The sequence below is a fragment of the Micromys minutus genome (genome assembly GCF_963924665.1).
Source record: "Micromys minutus genome assembly, chromosome: 13".
In the NCBI taxonomy this organism is placed as follows: domain Eukaryota; kingdom Metazoa; phylum Chordata; class Mammalia; order Rodentia; family Muridae; genus Micromys; species Micromys minutus.
The window spans coordinates 55,334,197-55,360,075 of NC_137982.1; the positions used below are offsets into that span (position 1 = coordinate 55,334,197).

General features: G+C 37.4%; 1 protein-coding gene across 2 annotated transcripts in view; it reads right to left on the reverse strand.

Moving 5' to 3' along the window:
• Positions 1-25,879, reverse strand: part of CALCRL (calcitonin receptor like receptor) — a 90,975-nt gene that overhangs the window by 25,732 nt on the left and 39,364 nt on the right. For both annotated transcript variants that reach the window (XM_080928225.1, XM_080928224.1), the window contains 7 exons: positions 22,441-22,531; positions 22,169-22,289; positions 20,668-20,754; positions 18,668-18,797; positions 16,356-16,466; positions 15,978-16,090; positions 13,856-13,947 (listed from right to left, as the gene is read on the reverse strand). In XM_080928225.1, coding sequence (XP_080784351.1) covers positions 13,856-13,947; positions 15,978-16,090; positions 16,356-16,466; positions 18,668-18,797; positions 20,668-20,721 — 500 coding nt within the window. In that variant the 5' untranslated portion in view covers positions 20,722-20,754; positions 22,169-22,289; positions 22,441-22,531. The remainder of the gene's footprint in view (positions 1-13,855; positions 13,948-15,977; positions 16,091-16,355; positions 16,467-18,667; positions 18,798-20,667; positions 20,755-22,168; positions 22,290-22,440; positions 22,532-25,879) is intronic.

Below are 25,879 nucleotides of genomic sequence, written 5' to 3' on the forward strand. Positions count from 1 at the left end.
ATAGGCAGAAAACAGTGAACACACTAAAAGAATAGACTACATTTTGATCATTTGCTTTGAATTGATTTATGCTGATCAGTATATCTGGTTCTGGTTCTGGTTTGGTGTGTGTGTGTGTGTGTGTGTGTGTGTGTGTGTGTGTGTGTGTGTGTGTGTGTGTGGCAGGAGTAGACAATCTCCAATGAGGCTACTGTCACCATCTAGATACATTGAAAGGTGTGTGTCTATTTTCATTAGTGTGTAATAAAAACCCCTGCCTGGAGTTGGTCCTCTTCCATCATCCTCCTTCCTTTTCCCACCCTTGCCTATCAGGGCCGCCTCTTCAGTGCCTCGGGTGAGCTCCAGCTGCACAGAGAACAGTGTTTTCATGTGGCTAGCTGGGATCTTCCTATCTCTGAACTGTTATACAAGTTCTTTCCCTTGTCTGCTGATGGGAAAGAAACCATCGGGAGAGAAAACAGGTTTTTGGATGTTTATATTTCTTGCATTCCGGAAACAAGCAAAGACATTTTAGAGGCAAAATCAGTAATAATACGGTCACAGTTTATTGAGTTTTTAATATGGCCCCCAGTCATGTACACAACAAACTAGGGTCATTATCTTAACAACCTCTTACAATGTCATTATCTTTTAATAAAATTGAATAAAGTTATTCAAGGCCATCCATTTAGTAGATGACCTATTGAACCAGAAAGTTTGGAGGAAGGGATGAGTTTTGTTTACTTTATATCCAATTAGTTACTATTTGTTGTTTATCCCCTGGCCATGCTTTCTAGATTCTAGGGAAACAGTTGTGAACTTCTCAGAGCAAGACCCTAATGTTATTTTTTATCACAGCGGGAAGCAAACAGGCACATGAACTGATGTCGTTCTTAAAACTTGTGCTCTTCTTTTAAAAATTAAGACTGTGGCCAAAGTTAAATGGCGTACTCAGTACTGACCTAACCAGGAAGAAAGATCAGGGACATGGATTTTAGGTAGAGAAGATACCCTTAGTTAAAGTCATGACATTGATGCTCTGAAGAGGAGGAGAAAGAGGAGGAAGAGAAGAACCAAAGAATGACAGCATAAAGCAAGGCAGTAGTGCACCTTTGCACAGGAGAAAAATATTAAAGAGATTAACTTAAACAATATTTCCCTCATTCTGAAAGATTTTAGTCAATTGTTTTTATTTCTCTGCTTTCTAATGGAAAACTACACACACACACACACACACACACACACACACACATAATACACATATAATAATTGCTCTACTTTTCTAATTATCCTCATCTGAGTACCTCACCAGCAAGAGTAGCAGTGCAGTATCTAGTCACTCAAAGGTTTGTGTTTCCTAACTTCTAAAATGGTGGTACAATTCTAAGGAGGGTTTATTTGAGTTCCTCATACACCGTTACATCTGTGTGTACAGATTAAAAAAAAAAAAGAAATTACTTATGCCTGCAAGACCAGACTACAGCATATAGTCACTTCTGGAATAAAATTACCTTTACTATATGTTCTCTTTGAACTACAAAATTTTAATGCAATTAAATAACTGTATACTTTTATGTAAAGCAACCATTTGCCAGCTTAGTTAAAATAATCTTGTGGCATTCTACATCATTCTAATTTAGACATAATTAAATAAACCCTTTGGTTTACTTTTTCAAGAAACTACATAAAATATGTTCATAGAGAAATTAATATTTGTAAAACATCAATAAACACTTATCTTTAACGTATAAATGTAGTTTCAAATCATACAACTATTTCCTAGAAGAACCCCATTTCTAATGGATTATTTACTTACATTTCCATACATGAGACTCTCCTCAATTAGCCAATGGCAATGGTAATATTAGAGTTGAAACGGTTTTTATTGAGCAAAATCCATCACTACTTCTTGCCCTACATTGCCCTTATCCAAATCTATTGCTCTAATGTGGAATGTGAATTTAGTATATAATTCAATACGTATTTTTAAGATTTTTTTTTGCAACTCTGGCTCATATTATGTAATGTAATTGTTTTTAACTCACACAGCATTCAATATGAGGAACACAGTTTTAGATACATTCATTAAACTACGACTTAGAGATAGACTGAGTGTTGAGTTGATAAACAATACTAAGAAAAACATATCTAGGTAAACAAAATGCAACGATAGGCTAGAAGAAGCGTAGGATACATAATATGACATACCAGTTAACCTAAGTATATAAACCTTGTAAAAGGATAAACGGGTCACAAGAGTTTGAAAAGCAAGAGTGGACAGGTGGACTTGGACAGACATGCAGTCACACAGCTCTAGATGACCACAAACTCAGCCCTTGTCAAAGGCAAGGTCAAGGGTCATTAAATGAGCCACATTTAAGTGATGGTTCTGGATTCAGTCAAGTTTATCAGACTCAACATAGGATTCCTTTGATTTTCAGACATCTTAAAGACTGGATTATATACGATTTCTGTAGGAAAACTCTGGCTATAAGGAAAAACTAAATTTCTGCTTTAGTTTAAGAGAAATGTGCAGACAAAACAGAAGTTCATGACACTGACTGAAACATTTAGATGAATCTGGGAACCGAGGTCAGAGCTTGGGTCATTTGCCTTGGAACATGCGTGTACAACACAGTCAGGAGCAAGCATGATCACTACAAGGCTGGCTCACGGAGTCAGGATGCTTGCCTCTCCGACAGCATCTTTTCTTTCTTGCTCTCTATCACTTGGAACTTGTCAATAACCTAGAAAGATCATTTCTACATGCTTGAAAATATGCAACTTGCTTTAAAAGAAGTTAAAATCACATCTAAAATTTCAGCAGAGATGTTCTTTCAAGAAATCAAAGCAAACTGGAAAAAAAATAGAAAAGAAAAAAAAAAACAAACAAACAGTGCTTTCCCTGACAAGTCAGATGGATGCTCATGCGCCCTTTTATGTGCAAGCCTTTTATCTGACTTGAAAGTAAAAGGCAGGTTTGCTATGCTTTCAGCTTTTGCACAGTAATTAAAACATAATTTGTAACTAATTCCAGTAAAGTTTATTTATTTTTATCTAGAGGATTCTGCTTTGTTTTTCCAAAGATGATCATGAGTAAGTCTGCCTCTGAAGGCTTGGAAAACCCCAGAGTTATGGCTCTGTCTCTCCCCCTCCCTCTCTGTTCTCTTTCTTTTAATCTCTTGCTCTGACTTTTTACTTTAATTGGCTCTAATAGAAAACAAATCTATCTGGTGAGCAGCATTTCATGTTCTCTGTTTCTGATTTAAAACATGGGTGAGAAGAAGACTGTTGTCTTTCCTTTCTAAACAAAACATAGCAAACGGTGCCCTAAATCAGCAGGCTGTATAGTTCTGGGCCTTTTATGAGGCTGGGTCAGTGACCCTTGATTACCAACATGGGGAGAAGACTTCCTTCTACCAAAGACTCGCTGAAGAAGACCAGGGACTGGGTAAGGAGACAGAAGGAATATGTTGGTGGATTTTTCTCACACGAGTGATTTTATCTAAAACATCAGCTCCTCGAGAAATTGTTTCCAGGTTATCTGGCATGAAACTCATCATTTCTATCATCCTTGATGGTCAACAAACACACTTCATGCAGCATTTAAACCTAGGAGTTTCTGAGGTGCCCAGACTTTTTTTTTTTTTTAATCTACTGTCTGCCATCTTATTTTCTTTGGATACTTCTACAGATCAGAATTCAGAGTCCTGGTCTAGTTGCTTTCTTTCTTAATGGATAAAAATAACGCCTGGAAAAGCTCGAGAAATTTGTTAGAGATTAATAACAAGGTATGGACAGGTCAGTCCTGGATATAAACTACAAAGCCTTCATGCCTTCGTGTGTTTATTGAGTGCCAAGTTTGTGCAAGATACTATTCCAAGGCTTAGGTGTGTGAAGAACCAAAACAAACAAAAAAAAAAAAAACAAACCATGGTTTCTGCTGTCCTGCCTGGAGCATTTGTCACATTTCACCTAAGGCCTATTTAATAACAAAGAGAAATGTTTTTGCTTTGCTTCATTTTGTTTCTTTCTGTTCAAACTATAAGTCAAGCATGTTCAAGTCAAAGAAAATAGCTAAGACAAGCAGAAAGATCATAAACTGAGAAGGACCTAGGAAGGTTAGTGGCTGGTGGGCTTCCGGGTGTCTTCCCCAGCCGACACCACATATATCATTAATTTTAAAAGCAAAAGTTTTAGCAAATGCAAAGTACTTGTATTTATTGCATATTGATCTTTAAGCCACATAATTTCTTCTTGAACACAGAGATCTGCCTACCTCTGACTCTCAGGTGCTGGGATTAAAGGTTTGCATTACCCATGCCCGGCTTCTCTTTTCTTCTTACCCAAACTCTATTCCTAAATTAGACATATATTTATAACACCATACATGTATGTGTATATGTGTGTATGTATGTGTGTGTGTGTGTGTGTGTGTGTGTGTGTGTGTGTGTGTGTGTGTATCCTTTATGATTTAGCATAATGAGCTACTTCTTTACAAAGCATGAGAATGGAATTAGAAACAATATGAAATTTCTGGCCTCTTTGGAAATGAGGCTTGTATCGGCTATTGTATCTTTGCAACGAATATATTTTAAATAAATATATGAGTTCAGCTTTGAAAAGGTGATTTGTAGACTTATGTTAAGTTGTTACATGATTGGACAGTGGAGAGGTAGGCAGAGAAATGATAGGAAAACGGAAGAGGAACAGAGATTGAGGAAGAGAAATCAAGATGGAGCCAGGAAAAGCAGACCTGGATCCTGGTGGCCATAATTGGCGATGGGTAGAATTGAATATTTTAAGGGATTCTATAGGTCTTTTGTCTCATATGGAAGGGCAGTTTGTATCTTTGTCTATTGGATGTAATCATATGGTATAGAGTGTTTGTAGCTTGAGAATGTAATTATGTAATTATAAACCTGTATGAAAAGCTATCAGGCCTTAGAGTCATGTTTGCTCCAGGGGGTGGGGTAAAGAAACACGATGGGGCAGAAGCACCAGGGAAGGCAGAATGAACCGCCAGGGAAGGGAATCTTGTAAAGAGTGTAGGCCATGGACCAAGTGACCGAGTTCGTGTGCTCGGCTCCACGCTAGAGGGACTTCCATGGAGTGCAACCTCGGAGGCTGATAAGAGATAAGCCATCCATTTTTAATAATTACTGCCACATGCGGCAAACCAACGTGTTAGGCAAGAATCCACTAAAAGATTATGTCTATCAGCATAAGAGTTAGTTAGAAAGTTTTTATTTTCTAAGTAAGCGGGACCAGTGCCATGCTGACTCACATGATGTCACAAGCACGGGAACCTTAAACAAAAGAAACACAGAGACAACCTCTGCTGGCAGGCTGTGGGTGTCCTGCAGTGCAAAGGCAGGTGACCACGAACACAGAGAAAGAGAGATTAGTAGCTACTTGATTCTTTGACAAAATTGTTTTCAAAAATTAAAAGGCTTATTTGTTTTAAGATGATATAAAGGATTAATGTACAAGTCACGTTTGTTTTTCTAGTTAGAAGAAGAGAGTCTAGAACTCACCCAAATCATGTGGGGATTTTCAACCGAGGTGCAGAACTAAGATAGAAGTCTGTACACCAGGCAGAGTGAATACAGACATATTCTAGGCAAGTTATTAATAAATAATAAGATCTGATGCTCCAGACTGAGAGACAGACAGATCAAAATACTTTGGACTAATGTCCTGGTTTTACAGAATTGTTTATTAAATGTACTAAAAACTGGTTCAGAATTAGATATTTGTTTGTTTTAAAGATGGTATACAGAATTAATGATCAAGTCTAGTTGGTTTTAGTTTTGGTTTCGTTTTTAGATTTTGATTTTTGATTTTTTTTTTAAGTTAGAAAAAGAGATTACAGAGTTTACCTGAATCATGTGGGAATTTTCACCCACGGTTCAGAAGTAAGCTAAGAGTCTGTGCACCAGACAGAGTAAATAAAAACATATATTAGAGAAGTTATTAATAAATAAAGATCTGCTGCTCCAGTTTGAGAGAAGGACAGATTGAAATACTTTGAACTAATGTCCTGGTTTTACAAATTGCTTTCTTATTGATTTGTAAGTGATAGTAAGTTTGTTCTGTGAATTAACCCTGCTAAGACCACATGGCTCTTCAGATGCCACTAATGAGGGTTTATAATTATCTTAATTGTTTATATTGTTAAAAATGGATATGATGTTGAGTTTGTGTTTATATTATTTCTCTGGGAAAGAATACAAGATATTCTACTTGCCAACTAAGGTAAACACTATTTTGAGAGAATTGTTTTGTCTTTGTGTTTTAAAACATGTGATTTGGCTCTGTGTGCCTTGCAGAGTTATATGAATTAGATTTGATAGAGGTAGACCACCTGAAAACTAAATTCAAAAAGATCCAAAAAATGTTTTTCTCGATACTAAAGTGTTTTCTGTTGAGTTTTATGTATATTACAGAATGTACAACTATGATAAAGCTTGTCATCAGAATGCTAAACTGGCCTGGTTCCATACATCAGAGACCACAACAATTGTCAGTGTGGCTTTCCTTCTTGAGGTCTGTCTGGCTTTCTCATTCCCCTCCTCCCTTCTAAATTCTTAACGCCCATATATTCAGTTTGAAAAAGCTATGAAGAATGATCACCTGACTCCCTGGATTTTGGGGAGTTAAAGTGGTTATTATAAGGTTTTTTTATGAGGAATTTAGAAATGATCATAATCATACAGGGAGAAATTAGCCACATTTGCTTATACAGCTATAATCTTCTTTTGGTAACTAAGCTAAAGTTATATCTTCACTGGTAGAAATCTTTCTAATTGATACAAAGTTAAAGTTATAATCTTTATGGTGCTATAAAATTTATTTGATATAGATTTAAGATTTATACACTGTTTTTAGTTGATTAAACAATACTAGTTAAGGGCTAGATAATAAACTCATGGTTCTAAATCAATAAAAGTATGTTTTTGAGATATTTAAATTAAAAATGGCCAAGAGTAGTCAAGGCTTAACAGTTCAGAATGCTTTTAGTAGTTAGATCATTTTCAAAAACATCAGAAATTGATAAATTACTACATTTAATGTTATTTATCTTTTGTTGAGACATATCTGCTCCTTACAGCTCCCCTTTGGTGAAATTAATGGAGAAATTGAACATCTCTACCTCCAGGTGAGGTTTACTTTGTGGCCTGACAGCCACTGGGCAGAAACTGCAGATTTCATCTACAGAGCTTTGTGCAAAATAATCGACTGATAATCTTTGCCGAACCAAAATTATCAGCCCTTCAAGATTTCTGCATTTCAAGGTCTGTCAGTGATCCTAGGCCAGAAGGCTGAAGATTTACTCTCACATGTTAACAGGGGACTGCTAGTGGAGATTTCTCTCTACAAACTCTCTCAGCTCTGTAAACCATGATACGCTTCCTATGTTTTTAGATATTTGGCCACTCTCAGGTTTCTGATGGAGTTGAAGACTAATTTAGTTTTATAGCCTAATCAAAATAATTAACATTAAAAAATAGTCATTTAGAATATTTTCAAGTAGTAATAGTTGTACACTGCTTACATTTAAAGGTAAAGAATTTTTTGCTTTTGCTTTTTTTAAGTAAACAAAAAGGGTGATATATAGATTTATGTTAAGTTGATACATAATTGGACAGTGGAGAGGTAGGCAGACAAAAAGTAGGAAAACAGAAGAGGAACAGAAATTGAGGGGAAAACATCAAGATGGAGCCAGAGAAAGCAGACCTGGATCCTGGTGACTGTAATTGGTGTTGATAGAATTGAATATTTTTTAGGGATTTCATAGGTCTTTTGTCTCATATAGAAGAGCAGTTTGTATCTTGTCCATTGGATGTAATCTTATTATGTAGAGGGTTTGTGGATTGAGAATTTAATATATAAACCTCCATGAAAAGCTATCGGGCCTTAGAGTCATGTTTGTGCCAAATGGTGGGGTAAAGAAACATTCCTGGGCAGGCAGAGTGAACGGCCAGGGAAGGGAATCTCATGGAAAGTGTAGGTCGTGACAGGGTCCATGCATTCAGCTACATATTAAGGTGGATCCTAGAGGGTGAGACTGTGGGAGGCCAATAAAGAGGTAAGCCATCATTTTTAATAGTTACTGCATCCGAGATTTCCATAGATAGTTTGGAGGTTTTAAGCCTTAATATTTAAATATTGGTTGAATGGTATTTGTTTTTAGAATAAAACAGATATAAGTAAAGATATTAAAGCCAGAAATTCTTTCAAATTCCTATCAATGATATTTTCACAAGTACCAGTTTCTGTTACAAATTTTAACTTAAACATAACTCATTCTAATTTTCATGACACAATTCCTTCTCCATTCATAGATTCTTAGGCTTTGAAAGAACATTCTAAATTCTCAGTCCTAGCTCTGAACCCAAAATAAGAACAACTGACAATAATAATCATTTTTATTGTATAGCTTATGCATTTACATTTCAAATGTTATCTCCTCTCAGGTTCCCACTTTCCCATCTCTGATCCCTCTGCTTCTATGAGGATGTTTCCCCTTCCACCCAGCCACTCCCACCTCAACACCCTGGCATTCCCCTACACTGGAGAAACAAGCCTTCACAGGACCAAGGGTTTCTCCTATTGGTGCCAGACAATGCCATCCTCTGTTACATATGCTGCTAAAGCTGTGGGTTTTCCATATGTACTCATTGGTTTGTGGCTTACTCCCTGAGAGCCCTGGGGGCGGGGGGGAATCTTGTTGGTTGATAATGTTGTTCTTCCTATAGGGTTGCAAACCCCTTCAACTCCTTCAGTCCTTTCTCTAACCCCTCCATTGGGGTCCACATGCTCAGTCTGATGTTTAGCTGCAAGCATTTTCATCTGTATCATTAAGACTCTGGAGGAGTAAACCTCTCAGGAAACATCCATATCAGGCTCCTGTTAGCAAGCACTTCTTGGCATCATCAATAGTGACTTGGTTTGGTGGCAGTCTCTGGATGACCTCTTCTGTGGTGTCTGCTCCACTCTTTGTCCCTATATTTCCTCCCATGAGTATTTTGTTCCCCCTTCTAAGAAGGACAAAAGTATCCACATTTTTGTCTTCCTGCTTTTGGGTTAATATCCACTTATCAGTGAGTGCATACCATGTGTGTTCTTTTGTGACTGGGTTACCTCACTCAGGATGATAGCTTCAAGTTCCATCCATTTGCCTAAGAATTTCATGAAGTCATTGTTTTTAATAGCTGAGTGGTACTCCATTGTGTAAATGTACCACACTTTCTGTATCTATTCTTCTGTTGAAGGACAACTGGGTTCTTTCCAGCTTCTGGCTATTATAAATAAGGCTGCTATGAACATGGTGGAGCATGTATCCTTATTATATGTTGGAGCATCTTTTGGACATATGCCCAAAAGTGGTATAGTTGGGTCCTCAGGCAGTACTTTGTCTAATTTTCTGAGGAACTGCCAGACTGATTTCCAGAGTACCAGCTTGCAATCTCACCAACAATGGAGGAGTGCCCCCCTTTCTCCACATCCTCGCCAGCATCTGCTGTCATCTGAGTTTTTGATCTTAGCCATTCTGACTGGTGTGAGGTAGAATCTCAGGGTTGTTTTGATTTTCATTTCCCTGATGACTAAGGATGTTGAATATTTCTTTCAGTTCTTCTCAGCCATTCAATATTCCTCAGTTGAGAATTCTTTGCTTAGCTCTGTACCCCATTTTTAATAGTATTATTTGGTTCTCTGGAGTTTCACTTCTTGAGTTTTTTGTATATATTAGATATTAGCCCTCTATCAGATGTAGGATGGGCAAAGTCTTTTCCCATTCTGTTGGCTGCCATTTTGTCCTATTGACAGTGTCCTTTGCCTTACAGAAGCTTTGAAATTTTATGAGTTCCCATTTGTCTATTCTTGATCTTAGAGCATAAGCCATTGGTGTTCTGTTCAGGAACTCTTCCCCTGTGCCTCTTTTTTCCAGGCTTTTTCCCACTTTCTCTTCTATGAGTTTCAATGTATCTGGTTTTATGGGAAGGTCTTTGATCTTCTCGGACTTGAGCTTTGTACAGGAGATAAGAATGGATCAATTTGCATTCTTCTCTAATTTCCTTTTTAAAGCAGTGTGCTCCTTTGAACCTGGAGCTTGCCAAGTTGGCTCGATTGGCTGGCCAGCAGGACCATAGAGCTTTTTATCTCCTCAGCACCGGAATTAGAGGCACCAGTGTTCTGCTCCCAGCTCTTTACATGGATGCTGAAGATCCAAACTCAAGAGCACTTTACTGACTGAGTCATTTCTCTGATCCACCATGTCAATATTCTTGATGGGTTAGTGTATGATGTCTATCTGAAAACTTTGAGTGACAGGTCTATTGATAGCGAGGCTTCACTATAATTTGTTTAGCTGTTAAGAGGTTTTAACCTTAAACCATCTATTAAACCACCTATTTCTCCTTGTTACTGTACACACCCTATTCCTAATTATTATTATTTGTACTCAAGATGTTTCGCTCCTATTGCTGTACATCCTAATCCTATGACAACGTTCTTTGTACTGTTATGATTTGGTCAACATAGCTATTGTCTCCCTTAATTTCCCAACCATCTTGATAAGCCATTTATTTTGACAGTGTTTCTCCACTGAGAACTGAATGAATGAACCTTCTGATTAGAGATTTAGGCTGATACTATACTTTTCCTGGTCCAGTTTGGCTTCAGTATTGTTTGCCTTGGCGGTCCCACTTGCCTCATAAGCCCAGTTTATTTTATTTTATTAACTCTTGGATTTTTTTCACATGAGAAGTGGAATTGATGTTGCTTTTCACTTATTGGGTACTTTACTGACATCTTTGCTAAATCAAAATTGCATAAGGGCATATGGTCTAGAATTCCAGGAGACCATTGTTTTCTTACTACTGGTTTGGGAATGCAATGTAATTGCTATTAACTTCATCGCCTTCAGAAACTTAATGCCCTTGGGTGTTTTTGGCTTATTACATTAGAAAGAAAATAAAGACAGTTTAATCTGAAGAGTCTCGGCTGGGATGGTTTTTAATTTAAAGAGATTGTTATCTCTCCATTCTTTTAAAGTTTTATACCATGTCCACTGTAACTAATTACAGCTTCGGTGAGGAATTCAGGAAGAGTCCACTGAGAAAATGATCAAGTATAATTCCCAAATATGAAACATTTAACCAGGCTATGGAGGTAGAGAAGATAACAAGCAAGATACATTATTTCCCATGTTCATATAAGGTGCAGGAGAAAAAAGCACCTTAACATTTGAAACAGAAAGCAACAAACAAGCCCTGCCTTTGATTTTTTTTTTTTTAAGGACGTCTACAGTGAATAGAGGAAAGTGCTTTTTTAAATGCACTAGAATAGCAGCTGGGTATGGTGGAACACACCTTCAATCCCAGCATTCGGGAGACAGAGGTAGACAGATCTCGTCTGAAGCTAGCCGAGCGCTTGTTCCAGGCCGGCAATGGCTACACAGTGAGTCCCTGATAAAAATAACAATGATATTTTTTAAATATACATAGAAAATGCTTAGTAGTAATGGTGTCAGAGATGATAAGGAGGAATTAAAAAGAGAATGGACTCTCAAATTATTGCTAAATTTTTGACAAATGCAATGGAGTTTCTGGTGACATCATCAGTGAAGTTCATAAGAAACCTATCAGGTTTGGAAGAGTTGGATGTTATAAATTCATTCTGAAAATACAGCTTTTGGGAGACTTCTGAGTTGATACAGTTCAAGAAGCACAAAAACACGTATCTTTGACCAAGAATTGCATGGCTTTGAAAATATAAAATATTTGCATAATAAAACAAAAAATATACTGTAAAAACTGGGGCTGGCGAGAGAGATATCAATGGCTAAGAGAACTGGCTACTCGTACCGAGAATCCAGGTTAAATTCCCAGACCCACATAAAGGCTCGCAATTATCTGTAACTCCAGTTCCAGGATATCTAATGACTCTTCTGGTCCCTATGCATACCAGACTTGCCCAAGGTACATAGCACATATACATATCAGAAGTTCAGCCATTATAGAAATCAGTGTGTGAGTTCCTCAGCAAAATGGGATCCAATCTACATCAAAGTCCAGTCATCCCACTCTTGGACATATGTTCAAGGGATGTTTCATCTTATCCTAGAGACATTCAGTGATCAAATATGTTCATTGCTGATAAACTGACAAGAGTCAGAAACTGGAAACAGCCTAAGTGTCCCTCAGCAGAAGAATGAATAAAGAAAATATGGTACATCTACACAACAGATTAAAAAACATTTTAATAAAATCATGAAATTTTCAGGTAAATGGATGGAACTAGAAAAACCTTATCCTAAGTGAGGTCTCCCAGACAAATGTGGTATGTATTCATTTACATGAGGATACTAGCTGTTCAAGTCAATGATAACCAAGCCACAGTCTACAGAACCTCAGAGATTAGCTGTAGAGTAAGGGATATGGGGGCTGGGTTAAATCCCACTAGGAAAGTGAAATAAAACAGTTACAGAGAAATAAAGGTGCTAGGATTGGAGGATCGAGTGTGGAGGGGGTGGAAAGGGGAAGAGGAAGGGAAGATGGGGGGAGACAATTAAGGAAACTTGATACAGTAGAAACGTCCTAAAATATAAACATAGATCAAGGCGATCTAAATCAAGTTGCCAAAGAATAGAGAAGACAGCCCCATCGAGCCATCTCTTGTCTTCAAATGAAGCTTCCAGTGCTGAGATTGATTACATTTAATTGAGTTGTTGGCCAAAGTGGTCTCATAGGGACCCCAAACAATCCATGCTGTTGCCAAGACTACAGATTGCTCTACACAAACTGACAGCAAGGCCCCGTTGGTGGATACAACCTCTATACAGCTCACTGAACATAGATAAGTCAATATAGTGCTCATGTAGAGCCTTCATCCCTATCTTCTAGCATCTTTGGCACAGGGAAGCATTCAGCATGTTATCAAAAGAGAAAATTAAACACCAATCCAGCCATTTGGTCTACAATAGTATCCCTGCCTGCACAATATGTTAGTGCAATGGTGGCATGCACACTGTGGGTGTAACCAACCAATGTGTGATTTGACTTAAGGCTCATACCTAACATTGCAAAGGTGGCCAAGAACCTGAGAGCCCATAGCCCAGAGACCTAAGACAAAACCAAATATTCTTACACTGTTCTTAAAAAAATAAGTAGCAGTAATAGGACTCCTAGTGACATTCTGTAATACTCATAGATCATTGCTTTGTTTGCCATTATCACAGATGCTTCTTCCTGCAGCAGACAGGAACAAATATAGAGATCACAGGCAGACTTTCTGCAGAGAGTAAGAACTTGGGACACTAAGCCATAAATGGGATGTCTCCATCAAATCCCTCAGGGCTCAGAAAACCCTGAGTAAGGAAGATAAAAGAATGTAAGAGCTGGGCTGGAGAGATGGCTCAGTGGTTAAGAGCACTGGCTGCTCTTCCAGAGGTCCTGAGTTCAAATCCCAGCAACCACATGGTGGCTCCCAACCATCTGTAATGATATTATACCCTCTTCTGGTGTGTCTGAAGACAGCTACAGTGCACTTATATATAATAAATAAATCTTTTAAAAAAAAAAGCATGTAAGAGCAAGAGATGATGGAGGAGACCAAGGAAACAGAGCCCTTTAAATCGACGTGAGCAAAACACTAATTTTATATGCCTAATAATTTTATAGAATTGGGATTAAGATATCCCAGTCATATCCTGACTACTTCACAAAACTAAAGTAAAATTATTCCAGATTATTTTAAATATTAAACTTAATATTGTTACTTTGTATATTTTACCGGCACATGAGCTCGATATGCACACAACCTGAATTCACCACAGTTGTCAAATTTAAAAAGACTTAAATGCACTTACTTGAAATAAAAAAATATGATGAGAGAGATGATCAGAGATGCAATAGATAATCCATGTCCAATTATAGTCAGGTAGAACAAATTCAGTGCTGTCTATATTGTGTGACAAAAAAAAAAAAAAAAAATAGAATGAACCCTGTCTCTAAAAATCTACATGTATATTAGATAAAATTCAAGTGAATAAATTCTACTTTTAGAAGAACATGTAGATTTACAATCAATTGTTTGAAAACTGATAAATATTTGAAAACATGTAAATGAAAAACATCTACACAAATTTGCCAAATGTTATTAAAAACTTATAAACTACATATTCCCTTATTTAAGGAATCAGAAGTCACATGGAATCTTTACGGTAATGCATTTATTTATTTAGTTTATAGTGTACATAAAATCAGCATTTTATATTCAGAATTAAAAGGTGTTCAATGATTTGGTTTGCTCAAAGTTAAATACCTGATAAGGCTTTCTTTACCTATTCAGGTTTTCAATTTCATCTCACAAATCTGAGATGCAGAGACAGACCTTAATATGGAAACTGAAAAGATCCTTTGATCTATATAAGTGTATTTTAACATTCTTAGTTTTAGCTTTCTTTCTTTTTCAATTCTCTTTTAACATACCATGTATAGAGGTTTTGTTTAGTTGCTTGCTTGCTTGCTTGCTTGCTTGCTTGCTTGCTTGAGTTGGGGTTGGAGTTGGGTTTGGGGTTAGGGTTGGGGTTGGGGTTGGGGTTGGGGTTGGGGTTGGGGTTGGGGTTGGAGTTGGGATTGGGGTTAGAGTTGGGGTTAGGGTTGGGGTTGGGGTTGGAGTTGAGGTTGGGGTTGGAGTTGGGGTTGGAGTTGGGATTGGGGTTAGAGTTGGGGTTAGGGTTGGGGTTGGGGTTGGAGTTGGGGTTGGGGTTGGAGTTGGAGTTGGAGTTTAGGTTGGTTTTGGAGTTGGGGTTGGAGTTGGAGTTGGAGTTGGGGTTGGGTTGGGGTTGGAATTGGGGTTGGGGTTGGAGTTGGGGTTGGAGTTTAGGTTGGTTTTGGAGTTGGGGTTGGAGTTGGAGTTGGGGTTGGGGTTGGGGTTTGAATTGGGGTTGGAGTTGGGGTTGGGGTTGGAGTTGGGGTTAGGGTTGAAGTTGGGGTTGGGTTGGGTTGGAGTTGGGGTTGGGCTGGGGTTGGGGTTGGGTTGGGTTGGGTTGGAGTTGGAGTTGGGGTTGGAGTTTGAGTTGGGGTTGGGGTTGGGTTGGGTTGGGTTGAAGTTGGGGTTGGGGTTAGAGTTGGGGTTGGAGTTGGGGTTGGAGTTGGGGTTGGAGTTGGGGTTGGAGTTGGGGTTGGAGTTGGGGTTGGAGTTGGGGTTGGAGTTGGGGTTGGAGTTGGGGTTGGAGTTGGGCTTGGGGTTGGGTTGAAGTTGGGGTTGGGTTGGTAACTGACACACCTCTAAACAGGGCAAGCACACATGGTACATAAACACAGTGATAGCTCGAGTTTTGAATGATTGCCATTGGAAGAAAGCACACTCATCTTGTTTAGCACAAGAGGGTTTTCTTGTCTGTGACCATGGGGCAGATAAAGTGCCAAAACAGTAAGCACAGATCACTTTTAATCATATACACACCCAACCGGAAATACATAAAAATATCTCAGTCAAGTTTTAAACTGTGACTATTGTCCTTAACCGTGGCTTTAATTCTAAGTTTCAAAGCAGGAACAAGAGCCATCCTGTTCTGAGCAGCCAGTTAGGATGGGTGCCTTATTCCGAGGTGCCGGTGGACAGTTAAATCCCACTAAGCATAACTGTTTCCCTAAGAACAGTTTATTTTTGGGGAAGGGGGAGGCAATTTTAGAATTTCACTAGAAGTGAAAGTCTTCCCTTACATTACACTTTAAATTATATTTTCTTTGGAGAATCTGAAATCCCGATAGTGAGGCATTGACTCAAATGCGCGGTTACCTCACAGGGTTACTTCCCTAGTGTAAGGACAGAATTAACAACAGATTTTCCACAGATTCCTTTCATTGTCTTTCTCCAGTGATACTAGGAAAGGCTTCACTGTGGAATGGGATGCTGACTCCTTTTCCTTGCCCTGCACTGCACTGTTTGAAAATGTGAGTCAAGCCTCAGCTCCTGTTACATACCTTCACCTTCTCATGCGTGCTGTTATTACACAAGGTGTAGTTTGTCCATGTTCTGTTACTATCTGGATGTCTAAACCAGTTCCCGTCTTGGTCACAGATCTTTGTAACCTTCTCTTTAATGATAAAAAAAGAGATTGAAGAAGGGTTTAATAAACGTATAGTTTCTGTTCATTATCCCCCCCCCCTTTGGTTAAATGAACTCAGAAGTAGAAAGTTAAAACTAAGATAGTTACGTACCACAAATCTTTCAAGATTACTTTTGTGATTAGGTTACAAATGCATTTAACAACATGGATCTAATATTTAGTAACATTCATAAATATTAAATGACAAGCGTACAGGTGTCAGTAAGATCTGCGATTAAATTCCGGTACCTACCTGAAGGGTCGAAATCCTGGAAGTAGTCAGGGCAGTACTGCATTGATTCAGTGCCTGCTGCGACATCGTTCCAACACAACCATCCATCCCAGGTTCTGTTGCAGAAAAGGCCTTAGAGGAGAAATACAAACGGAGGGTCAGCAAGTCTCTGTGGCTACCGTGAATAAACTCTTAAGGAAGGCTTCTCAGTGCCTTGGCATTTCAAACCAAACTTAGAACCGACTGCATAAATATTAGAATCAGTTTAATTTCTTCAAAGCCATTGCTCGATAAATTCAGCTATCCTTGGTGATTGTATTTAACTATGAAGCAATGGTTAATTAGTATCCCTGCGCTTAATTTTTTTAAAGCAAATGGTAAAGCATATTTTATGTTAGAGACTGTACTGGCTGGTTTTGTGTAAACTTGACACAAGCTGGAGTTATCACAGAGAAAGGAGCCTCAGTTGAGAAAATGCCTCCATGAGATCCAGCTGTAAGGCATTTTCTCAACTAGTGATCAAGGAGGAAGGGCCCAGCCCATTGTGGGTGGAGCCATCCCTGGGCTGGTAGACCTGGGTTCTATAAGAAAGCAGGCTGAGCAAGCCAGGGGAAACAAGCCAGTAAGTACATCCCTCCATGGCCTCTGCATCAGCTCCTGCTTCCTGACCTGCTTGAGTTCCAGTCCTGACTTCCTTTGGTGATGAACAGCATTGTGGAAGTGTAAGCTGAATAAACCCTTTCCTCCCCAACTTGCTTCTTGGTCATGATGTTTTATGCAGGAATAGAAACCCTGACTAAGACAGAAACTGTATTCTTCTCTCTCTCTCTCTCTGTCTGTCTGTCTGTCTGTCTGTCTTGCTTGGTTAGTTTTGTTTTGATTTTTCGAGACAGGGTTTCTTTATATAGCTCGGACTGTCATGGATTTTGCTCTATAGACTAAGCTACCCTTAAACTCACAGTGATCAACTTGTCTTTGCCTCCAGAGTTCTGGGACTAAAGTTGTTCGCCACCACTGTAGGACAAAAACTGCATTCTTAAGGAAAGTGTTAGAGCATTTTCTGAAACAAATACCTTCTAGTCAGCATTACTATTTTAGCATTTTAACTGTAAACACTTTATGTTTTCATCAATGTGAGAATAAAAAAATTTGTTTTACATATATATTATATATTTATATATATTGCATATTATAATATATACATATAATAAAATTAACTCATCAGTGCTCTAAAATATCTAATCAAAAATCTGTAGAAATCTGTAAGTCATCAAAATTAAGTAGAATATTGACTGTCGCATGAAATATTTGTTAATAACCACATATCTGTACAACAATCTTGTGGCCATTTTAGCCCCAGTGGAGCCATAATAGTTCTGGTGTCCAAAAACCTCTAAATAATTTTACAAACCCTTAAAAGGGAGACTAAGACAACCAGAGCTTTCTTTTCTGTCAACTTAAGTAAGTTTAAAATGTCTCCCATCAGATATGGCAGGTAAAATACATTTTATGATATATAGAAGAACGTTCTTATTGCTTCAGAAATCATATCGTGCACATCCAAGTTGCCATGATAAAAGTCTGTGTGGAGTACACCTCACCGTGAGTAGCGTGACACATCAGTACGCCTGTGTTTTAAATTGTTCTGAGGTGTCAGCGTGAGACAGATAGCCTTGGTTGACATTCAGATGGGTTTCAGAAACACAACGGGTTTTTTTAGAAGATATTTAGTCTACTTTAAAGTAATTTTTACAGACTGCAAAGTGCGTTGTGGAGTTCTGAGATAAAATAAGCAGTAATCCTGAACTAACCTACCACAGAACTGTTTTATTCTGACGGTACTTTCCTATTGCTCAACATTATTTTTTTACTACTTAAACCTTTATCTAGATCATTTGCAAGGGGTGAGTTCAAGAGTTGTAAAGCAATGCTATGAAACAGAATGGTACCAGCTAACAGAATTGGTATGCAGTCACATGCAAGCTCTATGGGGCAAAGCTGTTTTTAAAAGATAAATTTATAAATTACAAGAACTGATGGTCAATAGTTACTGACTTGTCTTGTTTTAACATTAATATCTGTTAGTATTTTGAATATTTTTACACCTTTTAAAGGATCAGTCTGAAAAATTCAGTGAAGAATTTTGTTAAATTTTACTAAAAAGAATAAGTTGGATCATGTCATAAAACACACTCCACAAAATACATAATAAAATTTGTACATAAGCCAGAAAACAAGCAACTAGTTAATTTTTACTAGAAGATGTAAAGAACCCACAGAGATAGTTTTCTTTAAGCTGCATGTTAAATGCATCTAGTGTGAGCTGCAGCTACCTTCTGCTTGTTGAATGGGGTCCTGCATAATCTTTTGGTAGCATTCATACTGAGCCGTCATGATCTTGTTTCTAGTGACTCCCAAGTCTGTTTGGTTCACTCCTTCTTCCGACTCTGCTGAGACCAGTGCCTGAGGGAGGGAAGCAACAGTGGCTTTAGAACATGAGAAGCCTGTGGAAAATAGCAAGAGCATGGCACTTGAATACAAAATGACTCTCATGAGAAACAACCCCCCAATGCATAGTGTTTGCCATAGTCTAAACTCTGAACATGTCCAGTTTCAAACAGCCTTGGGGTGCTGCTAGTGACACCCATATAGGGTCCCTTGGCTCTCCAAAGCCTGTGGTACTTGGCTGACAACAACGTAACCCAAACATTTGTTCAAAAATGCAAACCGTTATATCTGGAGTCCCCTGGTGGTTTGCCTGCTCTTCCAGTGTTGGTAAGCTCTGCACCACTACTTCCAAGACTCTTATAAAACAACAGAAAATGGCATCCAGATATCAGAGAGTACTGACCACATGGAAAGGAATCAAACTTTGAACATTTGTAATGTCAAAATAATAACTAGCTTACTGTGTGGCATCACACTGCCTGGCTAGCATTAATACTGACTTTTGTTTTCTGGTAGGCTTAAATAAGATTCAAGAACGTCAAATTTAAGTCACTTGACTTTATTCTTTTATGCTGCAGGTTGAAACTAGTGCCTCGTGTAGGCTAAGCAAGCACTTGCCTATTCCAGGACAATGTTAGCGGGAAAGCACACATAAAACCCTTTCTCTGAGAAGGTTTGGTTAGAAACTAAGCAAAGTAATAATAATTTCAAATGTATTTCCACATTGTCCATGAATGAATTCAAGGGAAGAGGTCATAGTTCCTTATATTACACTGTGCTAAATGATAAAATGCTACAGTGTGGCCTGTCGAGAAGCCATGGTGACCCATGGACCTTGCTGGCACACTTAATGGGGCTGTTAGCTAAAGAAACAGTTCTGTCTCTTGAAGTCTAGTCAGTTACCCAAGATAACATCTTATATGTGCAGACGCTAGGCAGCTTCTAGACTCAAAGGTGTTTTCCAGTGCGTACACTCACAGAAATATAATATTGCTTTTTGGGCTTATTTAAGTTTTAGTAGTTTTTTTTTAATTCCTTTGTTTGAATCTTTTTGAGGGTTTTGCTTGGAAACACCACAGGAAAATCCTTTGCTGGCACACGGAATTAGACGAGGTTGTGTCCCTGAGTGTCTTGTGTATATAAAGAGAAGAGCAACACCAGTTGCTTTGATTCAATGCAGAGAAAAAGATGAAGGGAAACAGGACTATAACAAATATGTCAACTATGAAGCACGTAGCTCTTTGGGCTTCATTGATCCTCTGGCTTTACCTCCAGCTTCACGTCTCTGACACATTCATGCAGAGATGCAGATGGGCACACACACACACACACACACACACACACACATACACACACACATGAATGAAGACACACTTGCTCCAAATTTAGCATCAAGATCTGTCTGGACAGTGATTTATTAATGAATGAGTAAGCTAATACAAAGTACAGTGTATGTCTTCTACCTATTTTTAATCGATAAATGCCGATCAATCGTTGACCAGAAGAAAAAATTTAAAGACTAGAATTTGATTTTGTCAAAGATATAATTCTGAATCCATGTGTCCCTGTAAACATATTTTATGTGCTGTGTATATTAGTGATACTATAAAGCATAATTCCAGTACTTTTCCAACTTAACCACTTTTGAGTCATGCACGGTTGAATCCACTGATATTCCAACCTCCTTCCAAGGACCCAACAAACCATATTGGTTATAAAAATTCAAAGTATAAAAAAAAAATACTAAAAGGAAGTGGATATGAAAATAAATCATCTAATAACTACTTTAACTTGCATTTATTAACTTTTATCAATTAGATGCATGTTGTAAGTAAAGCATAAATAGTCATAATTAATGAAATAAATATGTAGGTTGACTGCTTACCACATTTAGAGGCAAGAGAAACAGGAAACATAGTATACAGTTTTTATCCATCATTAGAGTCCAAATGAAATGCGCTGTATGTTCAAGCTAAAATAAAAATGAAAAAAATGAAGTTCAATACTCAATAACTTATCCTTCAAAAGAAAATATCAGTTATAACTCTACACTAATTATAAAAATTTGTTTAGTCAAATGTGTTACAAATATTGACAATATTATGGCTTAAAGTATAACAGAGTTTAGTGAAATAATCTAGTTTAATTTGATTTACAAATAAAATATTTGACACATGTATTTTTGTGTAATTAGAAAGTAACTTGCTTTCTTTGCCTTTATCAAAATTGGAATGCAATTATTTAACTATAAACATAAACAGCTTGACATGACTGTCTTTCACATTTTATTATACATATAATTTATATTTATTTCGTATAAGTACTTATCTGTAACTTTCTGACTCTAATTTAAGGAAGGAAATTATTCTCAGGCCAATTGTTTGGAAATTAACATTCAGACAATATAAAAATGCCCTTTCAATTTTTCAATGGAGAAAATCTGATTAAATTTGTATTAATACTGATTACAGTGAACAGGTTTTGAATCACCCGGAGACACATCTGTGAGGAATTAGCCATTTTAAGTTAGTCTCTGGGTATGACTGTAAGGGATCATCTGATTGGTTGATATGGAAAGACTGTAAGGGATCATCTGATTGGTTGATATGGGAAGACCTACAGAACTGTGGACAGCAGCGTTCTGTGACCCGGATCATGAACTAAATATAAATGACAAAGTAAGCTGAATGGGAGCAGTCACTGCAGTCTGCTTCTCGTAGACCCAGAGTGATCACATGGTTCAAATGTGTACTGTGCTTACTATGACAACACGGCCTAAACCTTCAGACTATGAGCAAAGGTTCCTCTTCCTTTACGTTTGCTTCCTGGCGGGTATTTTGTTAAAGCGATAAGAAAAGTAATTAATACAGAAATTAATCATGAAATAAAAAGATTTTCAAAGTCTTCTGCATTGGTGAAATAAGGCTTGGGGTAAACAGTGACATACATGTGTTGATCTAATATTAAATCACATTCTAAGCTGGTACAAACAGCCATCTGTCAGCAGAATACTAAGAAACAGACTCGAAAACTGATGACCCTAAAGCTTACTTCCCAGTATACCCTAACACACTAGTTTTAGCCATCTAGGTTCTCATGATATAAACATAGAACAGAACACACATTTAACTTAACATGTAGCAATGGCTTTTCAAAGGAAACAAAAAAAAAAAATCTTCAGTAGATATTTACCACTGAACAATGAACTCAGATTGAATTCTGTTAGAAAACAGGCATAGCTAATTTCAGAATGAAACTAGAAAGCCCTTTTCCACATGACCCCAGGCTTCCTGGGGTGATTGTTTGTTTTTAATGACATGCATTGAGAGCACTCCATTGCTCAGCGACATTGAATGTGGCTCCACTGGCTGCCCACAGTGACTCACCTAGATAGTTGCTGTAGCTTCTCTTATCAATCATAAGCAATCTTCTGAATATTGCTTCTCTTCTATCAATCAGCGACCCACGACCCCAGATTTGTGTTTTAAGATCTTAAGAAAAGTATACCTGAAAATCAGGAAGGACTCCATTAATCTCACATCTTGAAAACAAGTGTGCTAGATTGAAAATAATTTTCTGCAATTTAGTAATTAACAAGTTGTTATTTTGATTATTAATTACATTTCACCCCTGGAGAATCCAATTTCCAAATACTTACATGCGAAACTGTCTCCAGACTCAAATCACATTTTCTCCTGAATCTTGCTCAATATTGTCTTCGAGAATTTCTTAATTATAAGGGTCATGACCTATAATAATGGATCGATTTAAAATAACTTAATATGAGGTTAACAAGACAAAATTATTTTCATAGGAAACTGAAATTTTCTAAGTAATATCTCCACTGAAATTAGACATTCTTGAGCTATTCTGATTTTTAATGAACTACAGAAATGATACTGAAAAAAAAAGTCTTTAACCGGACTTTTAGACGCTCACCCCTGCCCCTAAACCAAGAAGGATACACACATTTATTTTATCTTTCTTTGTATTTTATTTTTTAAAGCTATTGGTTTTTTAAAATAATTTAAGGTACAGTAGTTTTTTGTAGTCCTGTTCAACTAGCAGCCTCAGTGTGCTGAGTAGCAGTTATTTTATTTCTTTTTGTATATAATAACATTTTATCAAGTATTGTTGACTTTCATAATAATAGAGCTGCATATTTGAATCAGTTAGTATTGATCATGAGAAATGGCTGAGCCAATCTGTCCCGGAGTCACAACTACTCAAGGAAGAGGAAACATGAATAGCAAATATGACTTAGCATTGGGCTAAAACGTCTGATCACTGACAAGGTTATTCTTTCCAATCAATACATTGCTCAATCGTTGAACAGATGCACTTTTTTCCTTTCCTTTTTTTTCATTAATTAATTAACTTTATATCCAGATCAGAACTTCAGCTCCCTCCTCTCCTCCCAGTCCCCTCACCCTCACCCCCTTCCTTCTATCCTCGGCTCCCTCTCCACAGAGGAGAAGAGACATTGCAAGCATGTCAGCCTGCCTTGGCATATCACATCTATTTATTTTCCCCTTCTTGGTGAGATTCAAGCATCCTCCCTTGGGCCCTACCTGCTGCTTAGCTTCTTTGGGTCTGTGGATTACAGCGTGGCTACCCGTACTATATGGCTAATATCTACTTATAAACGAATATGTCATTTTTGTCTTTCTGGATTTGAGTTCCGTACTCAGAATAATCTTTTCTAGTTCCATCCGTACCTGCAAATTCATGATGTCCATGTTTTTAGTAGCCAAGTAGCATTCCTTGTGCAAATGTCCTTTTTTTGTTTATAATATATTTGAATGCAGTTAGTCACTGCATGAATCTTTTCAGTATAAATTATAGATTATAGAAAAACACACTTGGCCTAGCTGTTTTATATTTCCTGTGAGTAAATAATTTTCAAAGTAGTTATATGTTTAAGGAAACTATTTCCAAGCCTATCCTGGCATGTGTTTCTAATCCCAGGATTCTCTAGGCCGAGGCAGGCAGATTTCTCTGAGCTCAAGGCCAACCTGGTAACAGAGGGAGTTTGAAGCAAACTCAAAAAAAAAAAAAAAAATACATAATCAAAAAATTTATCTTGAATATGAATTTATGTGCTTTTATTGGTTTGTTAATATATTTCCTTGGGTATTTATAACTTGATAGATTTTTCTGTGTTTATTCATTTATGTGTTTTTATTGGTTTGTAAATATATTTTCCTTAGATATTTATAACTTAGATTTTTCCGTATTTATTCATATCTTTGTGTTTTCCATCCTTCTGTTTCAAGGAAATGAGTGTGGTTTTCTAATCTTGTCAGTGAAACTTCAATTATCATTCAGAATCAATAAAAAAAAAAGGAGATAAAATTTTACAAATCAGGAGGAGGCAGTTTTCAGTATTATAGGAAGACAAAAGTCCTTGTAGGTTTTTCAAAGCTCTTCTTGTCGTGGCAATGGAGACTTATTGGGATGTTGGTTGAAGGAGGTAAAATTTATTTTTTTGCTTAATATTTTAATTCTAAATAAAATCATATGTAAGTAAATTTTAAGTAAAAATTGTATTTGCAAACCTCTATTTTTTGGTGGTTACATAGTGTATGGGCTGGTTTTGTGTTACTTGACACAAGCTGGAGTTATCACAGAGAAAGGAGCCTCAGTTGAGAAAATGCCTCCTTGAAATCCAGCTGTAAGGCATTTTCTCAACTAGTGATCAAGAGGGGAGGGCCCAGGCCATTGTGGGTGGTGCCATCCCTGGGCTGGTAGACCTGGGTTCTATAAGAAAGCAGGCTGAGAAATCCAGGGGAAGCAAGCCAGTAAGTAACATCCCTCCATGGCCTCTGCATCAGTTCCTGCTTCCTGACCTGCTTGAGTTCCAGTTCTGACTTTCTCTGGTGATGAACAGCAATGTGGAGGTGTAAGCTGAATAAATCCTTTCCTCCCCAACATGCTTCTTGGTCATGATGGGGTTGTGTGTGTGTGTGTGTGTGTGTGTGTGTGTGTGTGTGTGTGTGTGTGTAGGAATAGAAACTTTGACTAAGACATATAGTATCTGAAGTAATTAAGTATTAAATAATCTTTTTCTAAAAAAATAAAAGAAGGCCAGAAACATGTCTGAGAAGGTAAAGGTACTTCTCACCAACCCAGATGACCTGATGGCCCACAGGAAAAAATGCAGTAAACCACTGCTAAATTATCCTCCAGTCTCCATACATATGCATACAAGAGCCTCCCCCACTACATAAACACACATACAAGTTAATAAATGAATGCAAAACACTAAATAAAAGGTTACAGGGCTAAATGTGCAATTTGTTGATTTAAGGTGTTGCCTCTGGTGAGCTACTACTACTCTATGATTGGCTATTCTTCATAAAAATATTAGCTCACATTTTTTTCTATTCATTCCCTGATATCTCGAATTTTTTGTATAGAGTCCAAATGTAGCAAAATTCTTTGGAAGGCTTACCAACTTTACCCCATCTGTGTGCACACATACACACATGCACAGTATGGACGAGCAACTACAGTCACCTCAACTCAAATAACTATTTAGCAGGTTTCAAATGTCCCCTGTTATATATTATTTATAACTGATTTTGAATTGATTATCTGGAAGATTAGAAAAGGTTTAGAAAGCATAGAATAATTTTTAGATTTTCTTTGCTTATTTGTTTATAATTTGTTCCCAAACATCATACTTTTCATCTATATAGGATAACTGAAACATTAGATAACATATCTGAATTTTATTTATATAAATTTAAAATGCTAGACTTGCAAAAAGTCCCCTGAGATAAGAGTTTAATCTTCTTTTCAACACTCTTGTTGTAGTGAACTTACTGTAAGTGTTCTATTCTGTCTTTTGCTTATATGATCCTTCAAAGACAGAGACGGCATATGTCATCTGTGCACTTTTCTGACTGGAAGCTCATAAATATTTACTGAATACACAAATAAATGAATGGTTAACCAATAAAACCAAAGTTACTCTCAGAAATTTTTACCCTAAATATCAATTATCATTTCTTATTTATTCTGTTAGGATTCACAACAGTACCACAATTATAATTATGAAGAAGCAATGAAATAACTTCAGAGTAAAGATTGGG